At 46.7% G+C, this 23,533-nt stretch overlaps 1 protein-coding gene across 4 annotated transcripts in view; it reads left to right on the top strand.

Annotated features, from left to right (window-relative positions):
- LOC144180172 (roquin-2-like) overlaps positions 1-23,533 on the top strand; it is a 46,173-nt gene that overhangs the window by 19,433 nt on the left and 3,207 nt on the right. For 2 of the 4 annotated variants that reach the window (XM_077708572.1, XM_077708561.1), the window contains exons 6-7: positions 2,703-3,036; positions 13,126-13,318. In XM_077708572.1, coding sequence (XP_077564698.1) covers positions 2,703-3,036; positions 13,126-13,318 — 527 coding nt within the window. Of the gene's footprint in view, positions 1-2,702; positions 3,037-13,125; positions 13,319-15,850; positions 16,000-23,533 lie in introns of all 4 variants that reach the window. The other 2 variants (XM_077708576.1, XM_077708567.1) reach the window with 2 other exon arrangements.

Here is a 23,533-nt window from a genome sequence, read left to right as displayed (position 1 = left end):
TTATAAACGGTATCGTTATAAGTGGACTTGACTGTACAGCCACTAAAACGTTTCTATCCAAGCCAATGACGAAACTAAGGCGGGCGTATGGTATGATGGAGGCCCATGACGACACAGGTGGCCCTGATGAGCCGCATAGACATATTGTAAGAAACTCTATGAAGCCGGGCAAGAAGTGTCGCATGACTGCGTGCCGTGTCAAACCCCATGTGCCCTGGCAATTCACATGTAGTGCGAAATGGGGGGAAATGAATGTGTGCAAAAACCTTTATCATGTGGTGCTGAAACTGCAAGAGTGTACTTTTTGGAGTGAAATGGATGCGTGCTAATGGGAAGTTGAAAACCTAACACAGCGCATGAGCACGATGTATGTAAAATTCATTTTTGGTCCACAATCTCACTCGCCTTTGCTTGCAACAGCAGCAGCAGGTCTGTGCAAACCCGGTTGGGGAGGACTAGTTCAGAGTTGTGTAGTACTGCCCTGTTCTTTGCCCCCCTCCCGCGTGCAGGCTTATTGGGAAGCAATGCAGGGCAGTGCAGCCTCTATGCTACAGAACCTTATAATGCTAAAAATGTGCCCCTTGTCACAGCAGAAAATGGCTCCCATTTAACGAGGCAAAATGTGGGGGATAAGAAGCGTGGCATCTGGCCTCCATCGAGAGAATGTGGCAGTGAAATAAAAGATTATGTGGCGCTTGAGGCTAGTGACTTCTTTCTGACACATGTGAATGCTGGCATCTGTACTGACTACAAGAAACATGCGCGAGGCTGAGATACAATGTAAAGGAGAGAGCAGTATCAAGTAACTTTTTTCTGCTCTGAATGGCCAAAAAATTTTCCAACATGCAAAAATAGTGCTACAGCAGAAAAAAAATGTAAAAGTGTGTAATACTGAAAACTGACTGTCAATGGAGTATGTGCAGTGCTCACGGATTGAAACGCGACACTGCGAGTGCGTGGCCTGCGGTACATGCAGCGCCGCCCGTGGACGCTCGTGGAAGCTAGGTGTTGCATTGTGGTATACTACAAGGGTGAGAGCGTTTTAACCGTAGGCTTGCTGCTTCTGGTGGCCAATAAGCTGTGGTTCCCCGCAGTGACAGCGGTGCGCTGTGAGCCTGGAGCTCGTTTGTGCGCTGGTCGTAGCCGGCTGGCGGTCTGCGCAGCCAATTTCGTGACATCGTCTGCTCGGGCGCTCTTCTTAAGCATGCCCTTCCGATGCGACACAGATTATGTGCATGTAAGGCACGGTCACGCTTATCTGAATAAAACGAGCGTCTGCACGAAAGAACAGCCAACTTTATTCCATGATATAAACTAAAAAAAGGGGAGAGCTGACACTGCACTACACGCGAACGTGCCTGCAAGGGCGTCTTTCCTTTTTTTAGTTTACATCCTGGAATAAAGTTTGCTGTTCCTTCGTACAGAAGTTTCTTTTATTCAGATCAGCGTGACTGTGCATTACATGAACATTACTGTGCCACATTGGAAGGGCACACGTAATAAGAGCGCGCGCACACGATGTCACGAAATCGGCTGCGCGCACAGCCGGGCTATCTACCGTTGGCGCACAAACATGTTCCAGCGCTCCAGGCTTGCAGCTCCCCGCTGTCGCTGCGGGGAACCACAATCCCGCTCATTGGCAACCGGAAGCAGTAAGCCTACGGTCAACACGCTCTCATCCTCGCGGTATACCACAATGGAACACCTAGCTTCCACGGGCGTCCATGGGCGGCGCTGCATGTACCGGCGGCCACGCGCTCGCAGTGTCGTGTTTCAATCCGTGAGCACTGTACATACAGTGTAGACCATTTATAACGTAAATGCTTATAGTGCGGGACTGGATAGAACTCGGGTTTTTGTGACCACCAGTTTGCCTCCCATAGATCTCAATGCATATGCATACCTCTTAAAACGCGGTTGCCGGAAGCACAATACTGTTTACAGTGCAGTTTTTCAGTGGGGGCACTAATTGGCCGGCGCAGCTGGGGCATCATTTTAGGGTCGCGAGAAAGAATAAAAAAAGACGGAATCAGCCATCCGATGCAGCGTGCACTCCCTGCTCTCCTCTAACTTCGACATAGAAAAAAAAAGACGCCCTTTCGTTCGCGTGTTCCATTTGCACACACATGATGACCACAACTGCCCTTGTTTGACACAATTCAGAAGAAAGCGAGCCGCCTCTCCTCCATCCTACCCCCCCTCCGCACGCGTGGTAAGTTGTTGCTATTAAAATGTGCAAATAAGCAGCGGCCCTTTCACTTCCCGAACATTCGAAGGTACCGAGCCGTGCACCGGAGGTTGCTGCTACGCAACCGCCTTGGGCATCGTGAACGCAAGGTGGGGTGAAACAAAAAATTTCACTTGCGTTCTTATCACATTGTCCCATGGCATCCCATCATAAATGCTAAGAAACCCAGCCGTGCTCCCTCAAAACTCAACACAAACAAAGGAAGTTAAAGCTGCACTCGCGGTTTAGGGGGAAAAAGACGGAATGAAGACCGCGCCTCTGTTTTTAGTAGGCCTTCATTTGAGTGATGATAAAGAAATAATGATCACGCATGTTTTATTTGTAGCGCGGTACTGCTTATAGTGTGGATTTTTGCGGCTCCCGTGACATGTTACAAGCGGTCTACACTGTATTTGCGAGCATCTCTGCTTGAGGGTTTATAGAGAGGGGGCAGCTGCTTGTTCTCCCTGGCCAGCAGGTGCCGGGAGGTGAGCAGCAGCAGCCCCCCCTGCCAGCCGCCTGCAGCCGCCGTGCCCGAGAGCCCCCCGCCCCCCGCCCAGGGCTCCCCGAGGGACCGGCTGGAGGCCGCCCCGCCGGCGCCCTGCGTGCCGTTTCAGGAGGACGAGGACGACTGGGGCTCCTCGAGTCACGGGTCGTCGTGCGACAGCTCCTCGTCCAGCCACCACCCGACCCGGCCGTGCCCCTCGGAGGAGGACCCCCTGGTGCCCTTTGACCCCCCGCTGGTCTCCAAGTACGGCCCCATCTCCCGCTGCGCCCGCGCTCTCGTCCGGGGACCTGCTCCCATCCAGGTGGGGGCGTTTCCCTGTCTCACCCACACTGCCACAGGGACAACCCAAACTGCGAGGGTTCATCGTGCTGCGGTTGTTAATTGAACGTGGTTGTAAGGAAGCGGCCTCTAGCGAAAGAACCCGTGGAAAAGCAGCATCCCTTGAACAAAGTAAACTTTGCCTGTTACGAGCTGTAGTGAACAAGTGCTTCCTTTTTTTAAGTCGCTCCTGCATAACTTTCAGGATTGAGTTGAGCCCATTGTGTGGACGGTATTTGCTAAGCTGGCAGGCTGCACCCGGTCTTCTCGCTGCACTGTGCATGCATTGTGTGCGCCTGCCAGCAGTCGATTCAGTGGGGGGCGAAAATGGGGGACTTGTCGGGCCCTGTTTCATCTGTTATCGTTCTGCATGGGTTCTGCATGCGTCCACTTCCTGCAACACCTAGCAGGAAGTGGACGCACGCGAGACCACAAGGTGGCTATGCATTGGCCACAAACGAAACCGAGATGATGAAAGAGTAGCGAAGAATTCATCACCAACGCTGCTGCATGGGCCATGTAAGGGTGCACCTAACGTATGAGGACCCGTGAAGCCATTGATAAAGCTGTGTTTTTAATCTCAAAACTCTCACATAAGACGAGGTTTTGTCTCTTAATCTTACCGTGTAAAATTTCTGCCTCATACTATATGCATATCCCAAAGTTATCAATTGGAAGTTTGCAGTTCCGGTTTCGTTATTGCTTAGTGCTGTCACTTATTTTGTTTTCATTTATCACAAATACCTACAGTGCCTGCTGGGCATTATTGTAGGGGGTTAATAAGTAGACATACAAAAACAAGCTATAGAATGGGAATACAGGTCTTGTCTTTTAAAGGGACACTGAAGGGAATTTTTCAAGGTCTTGTTTTTGCTTTCACTGTTTAGACTGGCTCAAATAAACATACTTTTGATTGTTTATCCGGGCGATAAGGCGGTATTTATTTTATAAAGCCTGAAAGGAGAAAAGCTACCATGCGCGGTTTGTGGCAGTCACACCAACTAACAGCAGTGAGGTCAATACAAGGTGCTAGGTGATTGAACGATGTCCAAGATTAGAATTCAAACCAGTTTCGGATTTGGTTTTGTGAAACAAGCTTGGCATCCGATGTTGTCGTTGGCTGGGCATTCTCGATATCTCTGTAATCAGCATACCGTGCTTCTGCGATGTTGTTGACTGTAAAATGCGTCAGATTAGCCTACCAGCACGGCTTGGGATCGCAACAACCGCTAGCCGATAAATGCCCTGCGCGTCACTGGAGACGCTCAAATGCGATGTGCTTTTCGTCCACCTTTGGAGCTTGCCCGGCTGGTGCCTGTATCGTAAGAGGCGTGTTCGCACCAGGCTAAGGGTCGGCTGATTAGGGACTGTGCCTGCAAGTAGTCGGTGCTTATGGCAACACCACGCCGACGAGAACTCACCAGCACGTCAGTGTCAGTCTGCAGTGTCAGGTGAATTCAGTATAAAATGGTGAATTCAGTATAAAGACATTTCCCAAAAACAAATGCCGTGGTATCCTGATGATACGGTTCTGGGTGATACGAATTTCGAGATCATACGAATTTCTGATAAGTCTCGGCAAAATTGCATTGTTTGCAATGGGAAAAATTTTGGCTCTTACAAACTGACCTGCACGGTCCGGCGGATGATACGAACGAGCCGGCGAGGCGCCCGACTGCCGAGCGAGCAAGCGACGGTGATATATGGGCTCTCTGTCTCCCTTCTTTGTCGCTCTTTCTCCTGGAGCGGGCGGGCTGTTGTTTTGTGCTCGCGAAAACTCGCCGCGCACTCCACAGGCGCGCTGACGTTGCCATGAAACTAAACGAAACCAACCGCATGCTGCGCGGGCGCGGCCGGCAGCGGCAACACGGCAGCGGCTTCGGTGAAGAAGTGGTACGGGGCGCTCGAGCGACTGCTTCTAACTGCTCTTTAAATGCCGCTCAAAGCACACACAAAGTTTTTTGTGCGGTAAATGAGCTAATAATGTGGACGAAAACGGTGCTATAAAAACATCATTCGCGCCGCTAGTGAAAGTGCCCATGAAATATCTGCCGGAGTGCTAAGCCTAAACTTCTCTGGTGGAGCCAACCGGCTGTCCCGAGCGCTTCGAAACTGCTGCCCTGAGGCGCATGCCTTACCATTGGCGCAAGTCATCAGGCTCCTCCCACTGCCACGCGCGTCTCTTGTCATTTTCTGACCAAGGCACAGGCATCTGCGGCCGCGGAATTGCCAATGCGCACAATCGCGTGCAAAAACACTTATGTAGGGAGCTTGGGCACCGCGAGTGAGGAGACTAATTTCCAGAACGGACCGCTCGGCGACATGGAGGTTAAAAAAAAGGCAGAAAAACGTCACGGATTTCTTCACGCAAAAGTAAGAAAAGAAATAAACGTTTTTTAGTGCTCAATATTTTGGTCTGTGTTGGTTCATACGAATTTCAGATGATACGAATATTTTCCGCGGTCCCGCGAGATTCGTATCATTGAGATTTTACTGTAAACCAATTCCAAGAAAAAAAAAAAACGCACCATCAGGGATTCGAACTTGCGACTTACAAAGCAATATATATATACCTAGCTCTTCAGACCACTCGGCCATAAGCCAGCGATGCCAGGGGGGGACATATAAGGTATAAAATGTATAGCCAGTTTACACTTTTATTTAGTTTTAGCAATTTAAGCACCTTAGATGACTATTTCTCATATAATGCTCACGCATTAAGCGTCCCCCAAATTTCCACAATATCTCGTCTAGCGACTGCATTCCTTAGACGGAATAGCGTTTGCAGATGTGAGGTCGTGCTGCTGACCACTGTACTAGTTCGCCCAGCGCAAAAAGTGCTTCCTGCACCTTGGTTTTATGCTGTACGATAAAAGTTTTGGTTGATTTTAATTCCCTAGTACCTATATTGACCTCGCTGACTCTTTTCCCACCTTCAATCGGCCTTAGATTTTTCTACTAGCGTACCAGTTGGCGAAGCTTCGCATGTGCACTTGTGTGGGACGACTTGGACTTGGAGCTTGATACAGTCTACCAACTTAAAGGGACATTCTTCCTGGCACAAACATGCCGTGGCTTAGTTTCAAATGAGCGAACGAATTGCGATGACCCGCTGGCCGCCAGCTGACCAAATGCTGGGCCGACTGATTCTGTTCTGTCGGAGGGTTGGCGAGCTGTGCAGTAGCGCAGTCAAGCCAATCCATCTTGTTTTGACGTCACACGAAACGTCATAGGAAATCGGCAAGGAGGATGCAGAGAGGAGGACAGTATCTTCGAATTGATTTTTCTACTGAATAGTCGTGTGAATGCAGCGAGAGTGGTCGAATCATGGCATAGAGACTCCAGACTACAATTTTCGCTACTAATCCTGCAATGTTTACAAATTCCCTTCAGTGTCCCTTTAAAGGGGCCCTGAAAGGCGTTTTGAGCACACTAAATGAACTAGCGCAATCGTTAAATTGGGTCGTCAACGTCATCTGTGCCAAGTATTACTCTTTTACGCGCAGCGGAAAGCTCACACTTTTGTTGCAAAGTTTGTTGCTTTTTTCTCACCCTTCCCTTCGTGTTTTTGGACGCTGCCATCTTCACATGTCTACGTCATCGATTCCCAGATGTTCGTCATGAGCTAGACATCCTGCTATTGGGCGACTTTCTCACGCACTTCCGGCAAAGAGATGAGTCGTCTGCTCAGCGTCGGCTCGCCAGCTGATCTGCCAGCGTAGTGCCAGAGTGCCTGGACATTTTACGACAAACAAAACAAGTGTAAACAAACGCTTAACCGTTTGTATTGAATGCAACACGGCCATAACACGACATGGATATCCTCTTACCTGAGTACGTTTCATAAAGAAAGCGTTGAAGCCCCGTGGAACTTCTTTCGTGCAATCGCAGAGAACGCCCCGAGCCGAATGCCCGGGTTTGATGCACACATTTTATTAAACTTCAAAACAATCCAGAGATGCGTTTCGAACGAACACAACGTCACAAAATGGGTTGCAAGTCTCAACCGCGATCGACAGACGATGGGTTGCCTCCTCCTGCCCGTGGTAAATTCGGCACTCACCTCGCGTGCGGTTTGCGGGGACGAACAGCAAGTCACTTAACTCTGGCGCACAAGCCGAGATGGCTTTTAGCTACGCACACTGCACATACCCCATGCGAGGTTGAGTCGTACGTCGCCCGAGAAAGATAATACAGACCATGGGAAGCACTATCCACCCGCAGAAGCACAACGTCGCATTTCATCGCGAAACAAAGGCGTCCACAACACACACACCATCACCTCCTGTAATGCCAAACGCATCTCGCACTTCCCAATGGGAGTGAGTGGTACGCCTGCAGTGCCCACATGTCGCGAGATGGGGCCCCGAGCTAAACCGGGATCACGGAACCGTAACTGAGCTCTAGAGTGGTTTGTGCCTTGTTGCCAAGGCAACCGACGTTTGAGATTGTCAAAGAAATGGCGCACGCTCCAGCGCGAGAAAGCTCAGAGCCGCGGCGGAGCATGTTTTGCCAACGTTGCCGCTCTCCAACACGCGTCGCCCCAAGCTGAACTGTTCACATGATTGGAGCGTTTTGTGCACAGGTTCTGTATCGGTTTAAAATGTTTTTTTCACATGTCACCAACAGGAATTACCACCACCGCAAAATAAGACAGCAACGTACACCGCGAAAGGGAAATGCCAGGCCGACGCACACATGCGGCCAGGTTTTTCGTTCGCTTTTCCAGCCTTGAGCGGAGTGCGTGATTCAAGGTGTCAACAAAGCTTGCCCGTAGCAGACGGCAGTGTGAGCAGCGCAATAGCGGAAGTACGTCACCGCCGCGGAGCGCAGCATCACGGGAGGGAAGGCTGGCGCGCCATCAACAGCGGAGAGTAAGTTGAAAGGAGGAGGAAACGCGGTGCGACGATAATGCGCGGTTTTTGATTTACGATTTCTCAGCTAATACTCATCGCTTTAACAAAATTCTTGTGGGAGGAGATTGCTTTATTGCTAGTACATTGCTTTATTTGGTTACATGTACATCCATGCATCACGGAAGGTATTTCAGGACCCCTTTAACAGGTTAGAACATAGCATGACCGGCCTTATAGATCCTGCCCATCACTGCCGGTAATAATGCGAACCAGGGTGCCAAAATATTGCCATGTAGGGACCGCGCGCTCTGTCAGGCGGCGCTAGGTTTAAACCCAAAACATTCCAGTTTCGCATCGCTCAGTGGGATCTTCGGCTGCTCGCATAAAGAGTGGCAGTCGTACCGTCAATGCCGATTGTACCGATCACTACCTATAATACCGGCCAGCAGTGAGAATTTTTCCTGGTTATGCAAATGCCAACGCACACAGGTAGACCACACTGCTAACGTATCTGCCTGATCGACTAGCATTCTTTATTTTCAAGCATTTTCGTCCATTTAAACATGCGGAAACTGTTGACTTTTGCTTTCAAGTTGAAGAGCCTTCTTTTATTATGAAACTTGCCTATTCACATGCACAAGTTCACAGGGAAGGCAACACTCCAACAGGGCCATCCTGTGCGTGGAGGTGTTGTCATTCTTGTGGGAAAACACAGTGTTTTCCCAGTGAACGGAGCACTAATTGAGGGCAAACTTTTCAGCAGCTGTGGCATTTTAAGTGGAGTGCCACACTTATAAGAGCTCTGTCGGGGTGGCTTACAAGCCCAACAGCCGGCAAAGTTGGGTATCGTAGGTGTCCCCGTTCAGTGGCTGTGGTGAGGACCACAGTGGTCTTTGGGATATCTTTTAGAGCCAGTGCCCCCTACCAAAGCGATTGAAACTTGGTGAAAACAAATTGGCTTTACCATGGGGCTTCCAATCTTGCTCAGCTGTACACAATAAATACCATTGCGTATGATATGTCCAATGAAAGTACAATGCAAGAATGTTGCAGGGTCTTTAAGCTTATTCTTTCGCGGAAGCATTTCTTTTGGCTAGGTTTGTCGCGGAGCCTCCTGCCTAAGTTCTCTGTAGGTGGTATTCGTTAAAAAGTTTAGCTGTCAATTTCTTCGCATGGCAGCACTGTAAATGGCCACAGACATCACAGCTCTTCAATGTAGGCAGTTCCGAAACTTCACCTCAAAAAACGGCCCACACCTGGACCCCCCTTGCTTTGGATTGTACGTATGGTGGCGCCACCGCACGCACTATCCAAAAAAAAACACAGTAATTATTCAAACTGACAGTTTAACGTTAAAATTTATTTTAAAGGTGCATAATTTTTTTATTTTTGTACTTTCCGAAGTTATTCATTGTTTAAGTGCGTTTTTTCGTTGCTATAGTTTCTGTGTCTGCGCAACTGCCTCGACAGGTTGTCGCTTGCGCGGGCACTTCGGCACAACATCGGCACATAGGTCCGACCTGAAGTACTAAATTTGCAGTTCTTGCTCGGCCTACATCACACTGAATTCCAAAACTAATCCAGCAGCTGATCAAGTGGCTCTCAATAATCCTTGCATAAAGCCTCAATAAAAGAGCTTGCATAAAGCCGTTGAGGCGAATTTTTAACCCTTTTTGCCGCCGGAACACCGCAGATGACGCGCAGCAGATGACAATGTGTAGGTGACTGTGCATCTTGCTGAACACACGGTCGCATTTTTTACTACTCTTGGTTCAAATGCATATAAAACGCTTGCGTGGTTGTACACGTTGGGCTTCTTCGGCACAACAAACTTACGTGAGCACCCAAATACCATTTTTCGCCCAGGTCGTCGAGCGGCAAACCGCGTTGTATAGTTCATTTTGTCACCAATGGATGGCGCCACTGTGCGGGAAAATTTAAAACAGTGGACCAACCGTAGGGCCACTTTTCGATGCATAGGGCCTATGGGGAGTTTCGCAACTCCTACATCAAGTAACTCTGACAGACATGGCCGATGCGCCACGGACATGGCACGGCTTGGGCCACTGCACCCGCACGCCGAAAAAAAAAAAAAAAAACACCGGCGTGCGTCGTCCCCTCCGTTTCAACCCGATTCTCAACGGTGGTGTCAACAGAGATGTTATTAAATGCACTCACAGTGGACTCGAGGCAAAACTTTGCGTTCCGTGAGGTAGAGTTTGTAATGTGCAACACAGTCATGTGCTTAGCACGGACAAGTACCGCCATCCCGCGGAGCCCGACGTAACCAGTGACGGCTCACTCACACGGTTGCCTGCATGCGCGCCTCGCCAGTGAATACAAGCAAAAACGTACAACCTCGGCATCAGACTCGCTGCAGCTACTTTTACAATAGTCACTGGTTTTTTTGTTATACTTGTGCTTTGCATCACAACCCAGTGGGAATTGACAGTGCGCCTAGTGTTTCTTTGTGTTCTTTTCTTTTCCTTTTGATGCACTATATGAAGCAGTGCGCGCAAAGTGCTCCTGCCTGTTCATTTTTTCTGGTCCGTGCCATATGATAGAACAAAATGCGCTGAATATTTTTGGGGGTTTTATTCTTTCGGGTGTGTACGCACTATCAAACACGTGGAACGCCATGGAACGCGTTAGAAAAAGGTTAGCAGCTGCGGGCAGTTTTTTGCGGACGATATCTGGGTGGGTGCGTGTTGGGGGGATGCTGGCCGGGTGCGCATGCTTTCGCCAGCCTAGCCAAATAACAATTTCATGTTAAAAACTGTTTTTTGAGCACTTTGTCGCGCCCGCAGAAGGTGTGCAATTCCCCTAGTGTGATTCGGCAAAGGCTGTGCAGAACAGACCAAGAAAAAGACGAAAGAACAATGACTGGCCGTGAAAACGCAGAGAAAACGAGAAATGGGGATCAAATTCAGCACCAGCAGTGCAGTGGCATCATAAAGAACTAAATAAAGCCAAACAAGCAGCAAAAATCCGGTACGCGGAATCAGCGAGCATGGGCAGGTCGCTATCTGTAAAGCCGGTTGCGGAACATTGTAACAAAATATGGTCAACAGCAGCCAATTCGAATGATAGCATTCAGGAAATACTTTCGATTGTAGTTAAAACATTTGGTGATCTCACAATTTAATTTAGAGCAGGTTCTAGCCGTTAACGGTATTGCAAAAAAAGAATGCTTGAATTCATTGATACGTCACTGGTATGGTCTAATTTTCTCATTGTCTTTTCGTGCTGGCACATAATTTGGTGGTTTTAGATTAGAATTTTTATCAATTTGAGTGAATTCATTCCAAATGTGATAAAAAGGCTTAAGTCACGAAGAATTTTTCTTCGCGAGCTTTTTGCACGCACGATGTTTGCAACCCTAAATTATCTTTGACAGCTTCTTATTGTAAAGGTAAAGATACCTGTAGCAATCCCTTTGTAATTGTTGTTTCAACACTTCTGTATATGGGTCCCACACTGCACATGGGTATTCTAACCTAATGTTGATGGAATAAAATGTTTCTTTTAATGATTTAGAGAAATCTTTAAAATTTCTCTGGAAGAAGTACAAAAGCCGAGAAGCTTTTGCAGCTGCTGCATGAATATGGTCTGTCCAGTCTAGCCTAGAGTTGAATGCCTCACCAAGGTATTTCACTTCTTGTGCACTTCATAGTACATACTCCATGGTTTAAGAAATAAGTATACTGCAGTGGTTTTTCCTTAAGTGTTGCATGGTAGCATCTAGGTATGTTCAAATTCATCTGCCATTGCGCACACCAAACTGAGACTTCAAACAAATCTGCTTGTAGCACATGTGAATCCACATTCTTAACAGGATAGTAAAACACGCCAGAAAAAGCCACGGTCCAAGGACTGATCCCTGTGGCATGGCAGACAGAACTTCAGTGGGTGATGAGGATCTGCCTCTTATGACTACAGTGTCACTACACGTTAAGCTTATGTGCAATGAGAATCTGTTTTTAAGCAACCAGGATGCCCAACTAGGGATACACAAACGTGATAACTTATTCAACAGGAGGTTGTGTGGTACGTCAAATGCCCTCTTAAAAATGAGAAAATCTGTGTCTTCCTGCTGGCCCTGGTCGAAACGGAAGGCAGCTGAGTTGTCACACACGATAAGCCAATGCAAAAGCCATGCTGCGCTGGCAAAAAGAGGCGATTACCTTCAAAATGTTTTGTGATTGAGTGCTAAATATGCTCAAGTGTCTTACAACAGACAGACTATCTTACGACAGACTGTCTTACGACAGACTGTCTCAAGTGTCTTACGACCTGATTCCAATTCCCAGCTTTAATATTTGCACTTTTCCCGATTGCGGGGTGGCATTTTGGTTTCGAGCGATACAGTGAAGGTTAGAACTAACAGGGGAGCCACTGAGGCTATGCAGTGCTTTAAAATGTGATTGGAGATGCCATCAGGGCTATGCAGAGTCACAACATCACACCTTGCTCAGTAATAATGTCATTCATATCTGGCAGTTGTGGAAGCGAATGAGACACAAAAATGGAATATTGAGCTGAAAGCAAGGAAAGAAAATACATGTTAAAGCACTTAGCTTTAGTGAAGTTTAAGTAATTCATGAGATCACATGCTGTTGCGCCATCCGGGATGGCATCTGGGAATGCTGATAGCCCTCACTTCTTTGTCGAGGCACTCAGTGCCGCCATTGTCTTTAGTGTCTGAACAGCCCTCATCTGGAGCCAACAAAAAGCCCATTTTGTGGAAGCACTGTGGTTTGCTTGACATCGTTCCAGGCACCAGTCAGCATCTGAGTAGCTCCAAGAAGATGAACCTTCCTCTGCAAAATTTGTCCATATCCAGCCTTGGTTTTGATAGTGCTTGTCGAGAGGCCTCACCGCAGTGTTGGGTCTCCGAGCCGGCAGCGTGATGGGCCAGGCTTCTTTTGGTCGGCATTTCATGCCCAGAGCCACTTTGGGAGCAGATGAACCAGGAGGCCTCTCGCATTGTTGAATGGCGCTCTGCTGTTACTGATGAATCGGCGAAAGTTTGGGTGAGCCGTTCATATTTTCGGCTGTTGGAAATGTGCAGTAATTGGATATATCTCGGAGTGAGTGTACTTTGCTTCAAGTCCTCTCCATTGTTGGAGAAGAGGCACTCGCCGATTTGTATTGCCCATCGCCACAGCCGCAACTAAGCCCAGTGGACGCCCGCGAACTGTGCCTGTTGGCCGCAGGTGACCTCCCGGCAGCCGCAGGAGTTGACGAGCCCCACAGCTGCCTTGCGCCTCCCCCTGGCTTCGGCTGCGGCGGCACCCTCGCTCTTCGCAGCACCGCTGGCCGGGGTGGGCCAGTTGCTGCAGCCCGTTGCCCGGCCCACGGCCACCGACCCCCAGCAGGCGGCGGCGGCGCTCCTCACGTCGGCCGCCGGTACGTCCCAAGGGGAGCGCTCCTCAGCAGGGGATTCTTCTCAGCTCGTAACTGCAGCGACAGCCGCGCTGGGAGAGTAGTGCAAAGCTTTGCTCCATAAGGTTGTGGCTTCTGCGAGACCTTCGAAAGCGAAAGACAGACTTTGTTGTGGCAGAACCCTGCAACTGCCCTGCTTCAAGAGCCTTCTCACTGATTGTAAAATTTATACTGTGCATATTTTCCATGGCGCTGTGGAAAACAAGTGCTCTTGTAAGGGCCAAAGTTGCCTCAGGTTTTCTTCGGTCAAGTATGTTGCTTAAGTTTTTCTTGTTAAATTAAAACCTTGCTAGAAACTGTGCATTTATAGGTGCGTGCTCTTTTTCGGGGCTGTGACGACATTTTACAGTGGAGCTGTATATGGCTAGGGATCTGTGTATTTTTCTTCCCGGTGAGCAGTTGCACTGTGAGCAAAAGCACCTTCCGACAAAGCCACCTTTATCACAAATGCTTAGCAGTAAACGGCTGTAGCTCTCGTTTTGTGAAAACCACAGGACAAAGCTGCACGTGGGCTAGGAGGCACACCACAGAGGAGGGCTCCAGATTAGTTTTGATCGCTGGGGGGTGTTTTAATAACTGGCGCTGAAAATATTGACACGCGAGCGTTTCGTTGCCTCTATCAGAAAAATGGCCACCATGGGCAGGATTTAAAGTTGTAAATGTTGCAGATTTGCTGCCGGGGCTGTCAACACGTAGCATGGCCAGAGTATGGTTACGGAAAACGGCTGTGATTCCCGTTTTATCAAAACTATACCGAAGCAAGATTACGTGGCAATCAGCTAAGATGACTATCATTGGGGCAACTTGTAGTTACTCTTCATATGCATGGTTGACAGTGAGGTTGTAAAGGTAGTAGAATTCCCGTCTGCTGTCAATAGCTCTACGGGGGCAAAACAGATTTTGGCCCCGTGCTTGTCTGCTGGGATGATACTCTGGCTTTCTGGGTTTGTTCAAGCCATAGTCACTACCATTACCAAATGATGGGAAAGATACTTCTCTAACAATTTGTGTGTGTGATACGGCTTCTGGTTATTCACCTTCACAGTGGAGTAAACTCCTAATTTCTTTTTCATTTTTGATTCCAGCAGCACCTGGGTAGAACCTGTGGATATATATCTGCTGCGGGCTCCATTTTTGCTCCACCCCTTACCCCTTTGGTTGGCACAAGTTGCTGACAGGATGGTTGTGTGCGTGTGGGGCCTTGAAATCTGCTCTTGGCCTTGCCAGTGACAAGGTTGGAGATGGTGGCATGTTTAGAGCTCTGGTTGTTCACAGGATCTATTTCCCTCCATGGAAGTCATTGTAGGGCTTCTCCATTGCAGGGCTTCTCCAGCGACCCTTGGCTTCAGTGTCAATTCAAAGGGGGCCACATTGGTACTTGGGATAATATTGAACGTAGCTGACGAACATTCGGGGAAACATTCCCTCCAACGCAGAGCAATGTCAGAAAAGAAAGGTGTGGCTGGATGGGTACATACTTCTCACAAAGAATACATATTGCGCAAAGGACAGGCACTGACCTTCAACAAAGTACCTATACACTCGTACGACACAGTCGAAAGTTTTTGCTTGTTTTGCCTTTGCGTTGTACTTTGACCTTTCCACACTGTGCATTTTTTGTGGAAGCGGAGCAACTGTTTTAAGCACATTTCTCAAAAAAGCTACATAGAAAATTGGACTCATTACTGGCACATTTTGGGAGTGCATCGGTCAAATTTGGCACAAATGTCGCATCCCATCTAATGCCGAAATTGCTGGTAGCACTTGTACTGTCGAAACTCCATTTTACAAAAACCGATTTTGATGGTTCTTCTATTTTACGATTCCTCAATAGGCGCTGATTAGGTACCACGGAATACGTCGTAACGGTGGCTTGCTTGTCAATTCGGTTTGCAGTGCACTCTTGCCACTTCAAGTGCTATTTGATTTGTTTTCAAATGTTGACAAGTTACGAATAGTTAGGACTGGCAGCTTGCTTTGCTGCTGGACACAGACTGAGTTGGGGGTACTGGCTGCCATGAGGGTCACAGCACGAAAACGGATTACAGACAGAGGGATAATGCACTGGTTTGTGGTCCTTCTCTCTGGCCGTTTTCATGCTGTTAGCATTCGTCGCATGTGGGAGCCCATAACAGTACCTGCCGAGTGTCCGCTTAACCCTTACATGTATTTCTACTTGGCATTAGTGCAGGAGCACATAGGTGTGTCAAGTCTGGACTGCCCAAACGATCTTTTTTACCGCCGAAGGCAAAGACGTGTTAAAGCAAGTGTAATTGAAAATACTCGTATCTGTTCACAGTCTGTGTTTGTTAATCTGATTTGAAAACGTTCCCCTCAGCCTCTAGTTCAGGGTTCTTGCAAACCAAGCTGCCAATGCACCTGAAGAAAATGGGCAACAAACAGAGGTGACCAATTGCGCTGCTGGGAGGAGCACGCCCTGTGCAGGGGGGGCAGGGCTGCTCGGCGGTGTGCTGCAGGGGCGCCTGTGCCGTGCAGACATGCTGGCGGCCCCCCGGTGGACCCTGGTTCCCGGAGGGGGGGAGGCGGAGGAGCCGCCGCCGCCCCTCGTGGTCCCCGTCAAGTCGCCCTTTCTGCTTCCTCCGCTGCTCCCGGCGGCCCTGGCGGCTGCGGCACCTCCGACCAGGGTACGGCCCAGTGCAGGGGAAGCGCCTCTGGGGAATGCCATCAGGAACGCAGCTTGTTTGGGGGCAGCGTCACAGCTGCGTAGGGTTAGGGCTCTGCGGCCAGTAACTGTAGCGGGTCCCGTGTCCTAGCCCAGAGAAATGCTTTCACTTGTCTCGCATGAATGCGCTTAGGGGAGGAGCAGAAAAGGGGGGCGGACTGGTCTTGGTGCCATTTTATTTTTGTTTATTTGCTAAGCAATTTTAATGAAACTGCACAGTAGTATGGAGTTTTTTGTGGTGGTTTCAAATCTGCAATTAGATTTTTTACAAGGTGATTATTTTTGAGGTAATTAATGATTAATTTCTATTATTTTGGGTCACAATTACAAAATAACCATGCCATACAGAATGGCGATTACCCCGTGGCTAGGCGGACATATGACTAAAGAATACAACTTTGGAAGAGCTGTTTTAATTTGGCTATTTTTGGTCATTTTACAACACACTCACACGTGGTGTCAATTGAACACAATAATTTTCCTAAGCCTCCATTCGAAAAATTTCTTTCCAACATTGTATTCTCCACACATTTAGGTATCAGAAGCAAAAAAAAATAGTTGTACCTGCTCTGGGTGCCGAGATATCCGAGGGAAAAATGCTAGCTTCACATTGCAAGATAAGTTCCGTTTAACCATCAAGTTCTGCGTGAACTGAGCTGTACAGTGCCCTTTAAAATGTTATTCACAATAAAATATGGTGTGTTTTGGTGAGGATATTTGCAGACTGATAAGATATTTGCAGACTGGATGCCAAAAATGCCATTTTTCAGAAAACGATTTTTTGACCGTTTTCTGTGGGGAAATGTGAGAAAAAGGAAACATTTTCTGTGGAGGAAATGTGCAGACAGTTGGGGATCATGTATTTGTGGCTCGTTAATGGGACTGTATTTCCTGTTAATTGTAGTGCGGTCTTTCAATGTACCATTTGGGAACAGGTTGTAGTGCGGTCTTTCAATGTACCATTTGGGAACACCTTGGGTGTCACTGCATGCGTGGCACGTTGCGGCCACTGCAGATTGCAGTGCACACACTGTCTCTGTTGTGCAGTCCAAATGCCCCGTGTTGCAGTTGCAGTGGCATCGACAGTGCTTAAGGGGGAATGTGGCTTTCAAAATCAACTTTTTCTTTTCTTTGTGGATTTTGATGCAAATTGGCACAGCAACTGAGAATGCTTCTGTGATAACACCCTAAAAATTTTAAAAGTAGTATTTTGAAAACTGTGTTATTTATTAAATTTTCTTTCTGTTCCGCTTGTACCGAGCTTGAGCGGCTTATAAAACACGATAGAAAACTTCCAAATGAATAGAAGAGGTCGTGACAGTTTTAGAATTTTTTTTTTACAACACAATGTTTTTTAGTTTTCATTTTTTTAGAGGTTAATGTGCAACAAGCATGTTGACCGTGACCGACTATTTGAATAAAAAAATCACAAAAAACAAATCCGAAAAACCAGGAGTGTCATGACCTGAACTGTTCATCAAGGAATGTAATGAAAGAAACGTAATCAAAATAGACCCAGCGGTCACGAAGAAATCCCTGGAACAAGCAACACGGGTGGCAAAAAAAACTGTTTTTAGAAAACGGCTTCCGAAGTTGCAACATAGGTTTCACTTATCAAAAGTTGTCAGGGTTGTAGCCTTTCGTGTCCTTCTGAACATGGGGCTTCTGGAAGGCCATGCCTTGAAATTGGAGTGCCTTTCAGAGCCTTTCTCTTTCCACAAAACATCATTTTCAGCTCCTCTGTGAAGAGTACATAGCCCAGTTTGCAGACCAAACGGAGGGGGAGATGGGTTTCAATGGGTTTTCAATGCAAAGTAGGTTAGCTGGTTGGCTGTATCGCACTGGACAACCTCCCTTTGCAGTGTTGTCACCATGGCAACAAGTGAAGCATTTTGTTTACTTAAATTTGAAAATTTTTGGCTTCTTTTTTGTTTTATCATCTTGCCTGGCGCAGCAACTTAGTACTCATACGTGAAGGTATTCATTGCCAAAAGTTTGCATACCACAAGGATGCAAATGAGCTACTTTGAAGCTTGGTATAATATTCTGCATAACTCCCAACTTCAATGCAAGGGCATTTTTTTACTACTTTTTGACATTCAAGGCATCTAATATTTCTCGCAGCACAGCCAGTATGCACTAAACCATAGATGTATGCATTGGTATCAATAATTTCCCTGAAAAATTCACTGTTAAATGCTGCGACAGTAACGTACATTTTTAACGCAGAGAACATATTGTTATTCCTATATTACTAACTCAAACCTGTTTGCATGATTATTAGAAGTGCAGGGGAAACGTTGCGCAAGAAAGGCGATATGGCTCGCGCGCATCGCAGCGCACGCTTACCGCGACATATCGTACTTTGATTATTCCTGATATGGCTGGTCAGGTAACTTTGAAGATTAAATCTAACGTCGCAGGCATTAATTACAACTACTGGTGTTCAATTGTAACCAGTTGCCCAGTCATGTGATGTGCCAATGCGCGTCGGCTATGCCGTGCGCGCCGCAACGTTTCACGCGTCGACCGTTTCTTTCTCAAGGCTAGCAAGCCCAGAGTCAAAACACAGCAATAACTAAGCGTGTAAACATCGCAAATTCGACTAAAAGTTCACTTCACGAACCGCTATCGTAAACGCGCACACCACGTCACCCTCCGTGGTCTGGCGACGGTATAGTCACGCGCACCATGAAGCGTTTGATGACCTCCGCCTTTCGGGCCACACAACTTCCCGTAATCTAGCTCGTGATCTCAGGCATTCCCATCGCGATAACGTCTGTGTTGAATACCACAGACTGAACAGAAACTTGGCCGAGCGAAGCAGTGAAAATGAACTCGAACCGCACGCTACGCAGTTCAGGCGGCCGCCATCTTGCATTGCACCGCGACACCCAATGAGGAGGGTCATTTTAGTGCGCCTCGACCGCAGGACCAATAGCGCTTCAGCGTCTATTTCCAGCTTCGTTTGTGTGTCGTTTCTTTTCTGCCGTTTGTGCATTTGTGAATGAACGAAGATAAAAGAGACGAGCGGAACTGGAAAGACGATCGCTCAGCCGATCTAACGATATCAAAATGGCTGCGCCCGGTGGCATCTTTGCGGAGATACAGCGCTCCGAAAATTGCCGTTTTTTTCGCCCTTTTGCGCTGACAGTTTGTCACCGCACCTGGCAAAAGTATTTTTTTATGCCACTTTGTGATGTTTTTCAGCGGAAAAACTTTGCAGACGCACAGAATAGGAAACATACAAGCGGAATATGTGGGTTTTTAAAAAACAATGTTTTGGTCATTTTCCCGAAGTTGGAAGCCGCGTCCCCCCTTAAGCCCTGAGCACTGCAGACATGTCAGTAGGGCTTTTCGAAACTCTTGTCAAATTGCACAAGTTCGGACCAATTGCATCTTGGCAGCATATCGCAAGGGCAGTAAGCAGAATTTAACTACATGCATTTTTTGTAAACAAATTTCAGTCCTTCTTAATGTATGTGCAGTCTATATTGTGGGCAACTTTTAGCGGGAACGAAAGTATCCACAACTTCGAGGCACATTTGTTTATGATGCGAAAATTCCCTTAGATTACAGGCAGGGATTGTAGCTCATTGTATTAGAGTGGCATGAACGTTTGAAACTTTTGAATATCATAGCGAGTAATGGGGTTTGGGTTTGGATCGAACAAAACTGTTTTGATACACAGATACTTGTTTCAGTGGACTCGGACACATGGAACCAGTCGAATCCGACTACAATGAATTTTACGGGAAGTGCGAAAAATTGCGTTGAAGCGGAAATTTGTTGACGCAAAATCTGCCCCAACATACCACGGAAGGGCTACAAAAATAGCCCTGTATATTATCTGAATCATTGACCCCATTGTGCAATGGTTAGAAAAAGGTTATGCTGTGCGGTTATGCTGTGTTTATTGATAAAACGTACCAATGGTTGTTTTTTACCTTCACGTAAAGAGCGCGTTACTGGGGTAACGTGCGATGCGGAAGTGCCTTGAATGTATAAAAAGCTATAGATGGTTGGCGTCATGCTCATTTTATTGTAAAGTAAATGCTTAACCCCAGCCCCACTGAGTGAAAATTTCGTTGAAGCGAGAGCAAGCCAGACAGAGGGTTTGTTATGGCTAAGAGTTTGTTGCATTGACTTCTATGGCTCGCTGACAGGGAATTGGAAATAATTTGTTGAAGCGTAAATTTCATTGAAGTGGAGTTCGTTGTAGCGGGGCCCGACTGTATACCTTATTTTAAAAACAGAAAAGGGCTGGCTGAAAGCATATGGGAAATATATCTTTGGGTAGATGTAAAATGCATCCAGTAGCATCACTCAAGGTGAAATAAAATTGCTTTGAGGGCATTGTGAAGACAACAAACATTTTTAGGGGCATGCAAATACCCAAATACATTCAAACACCACAATAACGAAATCCTGCAAGTACGAGATTCCCGCGGCAACGAAATATTTTTTATCCCTGGTGATTGTCCATAGAAGACCATGTATTTCATATCTCGCGGCAACGAAATATTTTGGGATCCCTCCTTAATGAAATTCTCTGCAAGTCCACTCGGCATTTTATCTACCAATTTGAGGCTAACGGTGTCAGAAAAGTGCTGAAATGCATTTTTTACGAGCTCAAACTGCTTAAACTTCCGCCACAGCGTGTGTGCATGGCTGCCGCCATTATTAGTTTATATAAAGGACCGTGCAACAAGCAGCCACGGAGGCAGCCTTGCAGTGACACCACCAGGGAGTGACACGGTGACTCGCGGGCCACGGCCTTGGCACGGCATGGTCTTTAATGAGGCCACGGCACGGTCTTTGGCTTGGGCTACGCTAGCCGGCTACCACTGAACAGCACACGTGTGTTAGTTGCACGTGTGGCAATTAGCATGTTTGCTCTCAAAAGCGGAAGCTTTTATTGCTACAAGATAGGGCAGCCATCATTGCCCAAGTCGGTGGCCCGAGCGGAAAAAGGGAGGGCAGCGCCAACGAGTTTTGAGCTGCCTGCAGCTCGCTTGACCATTTTGAAAAGCAAGGACGCCACTCTTTTATTTATTTATTTATATACCTTAAGGGCCTCTAGGGCATTACATAAGGGAGGTTTATACAGTAATCAGTGACAACAGCAATTTTTTAACAAGAAAAGAAGAAGACAAGAAAACATGCGCAGGATACACAGTCGGTCAACCAAAATAAGCAAAAAAAAGACACGGCAAGGTTTTTATAGGCGAGCACATTGAAAAAGCTGCACGACACGTTATACAGCAGCAAAAAAGTGGCAATGGCCAAGATTGTCCAACACATTCAAGGAACGCAAATAATGCAGACTGGAAAGATGATTGCTGTGTATGCGTTACAATGCTGGCAGGCAGAGCATTCCACTCGGTTATCGATAATACAAGGGGTGAGTATTGGTGTTTTTTTGTGCGAGAAAATATAGGTTCTATTATATGATCATGGTCAACGCGTGTGGAAATGTACAAAGCAGGGTGAATGAACGTATGGCGGAACGGCGAATCACTGTGATATAATTTGTGGAAGAAAGATAAGCGGAAATATTTTCTGTGCATGGCAAGAGGTGGGAGATTTAAATTTTTCTTAATGAATGACACACTTTCATAGCGGGAATAACATGACAAAATAAATCGCGTGGCTTTGTTTTGAACAGATTCGAGCGTATCAGTAAGGATTGCTGTGTGGGGATGCCATACTATGAAAGCATATTCTAGGGTTGGCTGGATTACAGTATTGTAATCCGGCCATCATCATTATTATTATTATTATTATTATTATTATTATTATTATCCAGCCATTATTGTAAGTATTGTAGAGATAACGTTGTTAAGACTGAACCCTGTTAGTAAGAAAACCGCTTATCCACTGGGTTGTTTCATCGTAATGCTTTCGCGGTAATGTATTCCACGTGGCTAGTCCAGGTTAGATCAAAGTGGAATAAAATACCTAGATATTTAATAGATGGAACTGTTTGAATTACTAAGTTGTTTATGACATACTCATTGGGCGTAGGATGTGCAACAGATGAAAAGCGTACGTGTTTGGTTTTTTTTACATTTATTTCCATTTGCCATAAACGGCACCATTCTGATAATTTTGTCAAGTCGGACTGCAAGATGTTTACGTCGTTTGGTTCGGTGATTTCCTTGTAAATTACGCAATCGTCAGCAAAGAGATGCAGTGACGAGTTAATGTTGGATCCGATATCATTAATATAGACTAGAAACAATAGAGGGCCTAGTACGGTACCCTGGGGTACTCCAGACTTGACGGGTCTGGGACTAGAGATAACGTTAAGTTTAACTGACTGAACCCTGTTAGTAAGAAAACCGCTTATCCACTGGGTTGTTTTATCGTATAGCTGTAGATTACAGATTTTAGTCATCAACCTTTTGTGTTGCACGCGGTCAAATGCTTTAGAGAAATCTATAAAAATTGCATCAGTGTAGCGGGAGTTATTCAGAGAATCATTAAGGTCAGTTACCAATTCGAACAGCTGAGTTCTGCAAGATCGGTTATTGCGGAAGCCATGTTGGTTATGTATTAGCAAGTTATTTTTATTGAGGTGTGATACGATGTGCGTAAACAGAGTATGCTAGAGTATTTTGCACGGAATAGAAGTAAGAGAGATTGGCCGGTAATTATTAGCACATGGTTTTAAGCCAGATTTGAATATAGGTACCACTAACGCTGACTTCCAATCATCAGGGACGCAACCTGTGTCCAGTGACTGCTGAAATATTAGTTTCAATAGGTACGACAATTTTTGAGCGGTTAATTTCAGAAGTTTGAAGCTAATGCCATCAAGCCCTGGACTCGTCTTGTACTCGAAGTCGCTCAATGGCACGTGCTACACCATTTTCGGTGATTTCTATTGGGAGAAAGGTATCATGAATGACGGTCTCTGGTAAGTCTTGCGAATCTAATGGAAGCTCATTTGAAAATACAGATGCAAACTGATCACTGAATATTTCCGCGGTTTCCTCAGCCGACCGAGAATCGCCATGCTCACCGTCTAGCAAGGTCGGGGAATCAGTGTTTTTAGGGTTTACCACTAGCCAGAATTTTTTAGGGTCAGTTTTCAGGAGGTTAGGCTGTGTGCAATTGAAAAATTTGTTTGGCTTCTTTAATGATGGCTTCGGTTTTTCACGATACATTCTTATAGTTATCCCAGTCTACTGTCGATTTTGTCCGTGACGCCTTCCTAAATGCTCGCTTCTTTTTATTAAGTCTTCTTTTCACATCCTGTGTGAACCACGGATCGTTTTTCGTTGATCTAATAGTCATTTTTGGTACACAAATACCTTCGATTTGTTTTAACATGTCACGAAATTTAATCCAGTTTTCATTTGCAGTGCAATTTTCAAAACTGGCTTCGAAATGGGGTGTAAACTCTTCCAGCATACGATTCATTTTCTCGACATTTGTGCGTGCGTAATTGAGTATGTGCTTGGCAGTTATGGTTTTATCGGGCAGTGGGA

Source organism: Haemaphysalis longicornis, unplaced genomic scaffold, assembly GCF_048455015.1.
Source record: "Haemaphysalis longicornis isolate Haplotype H1 unplaced genomic scaffold, Haemaphysalis longicornis Haplotype H1 scaffold_1, whole genome shotgun sequence".
Lineage (NCBI taxonomy): Eukaryota > Metazoa > Arthropoda > Arachnida > Ixodida > Ixodidae > Haemaphysalis > Haemaphysalis longicornis.
Note: the sequence above shows the minus strand (reverse complement) of the source record. Positions and strands in the feature narration are given on the sequence as shown.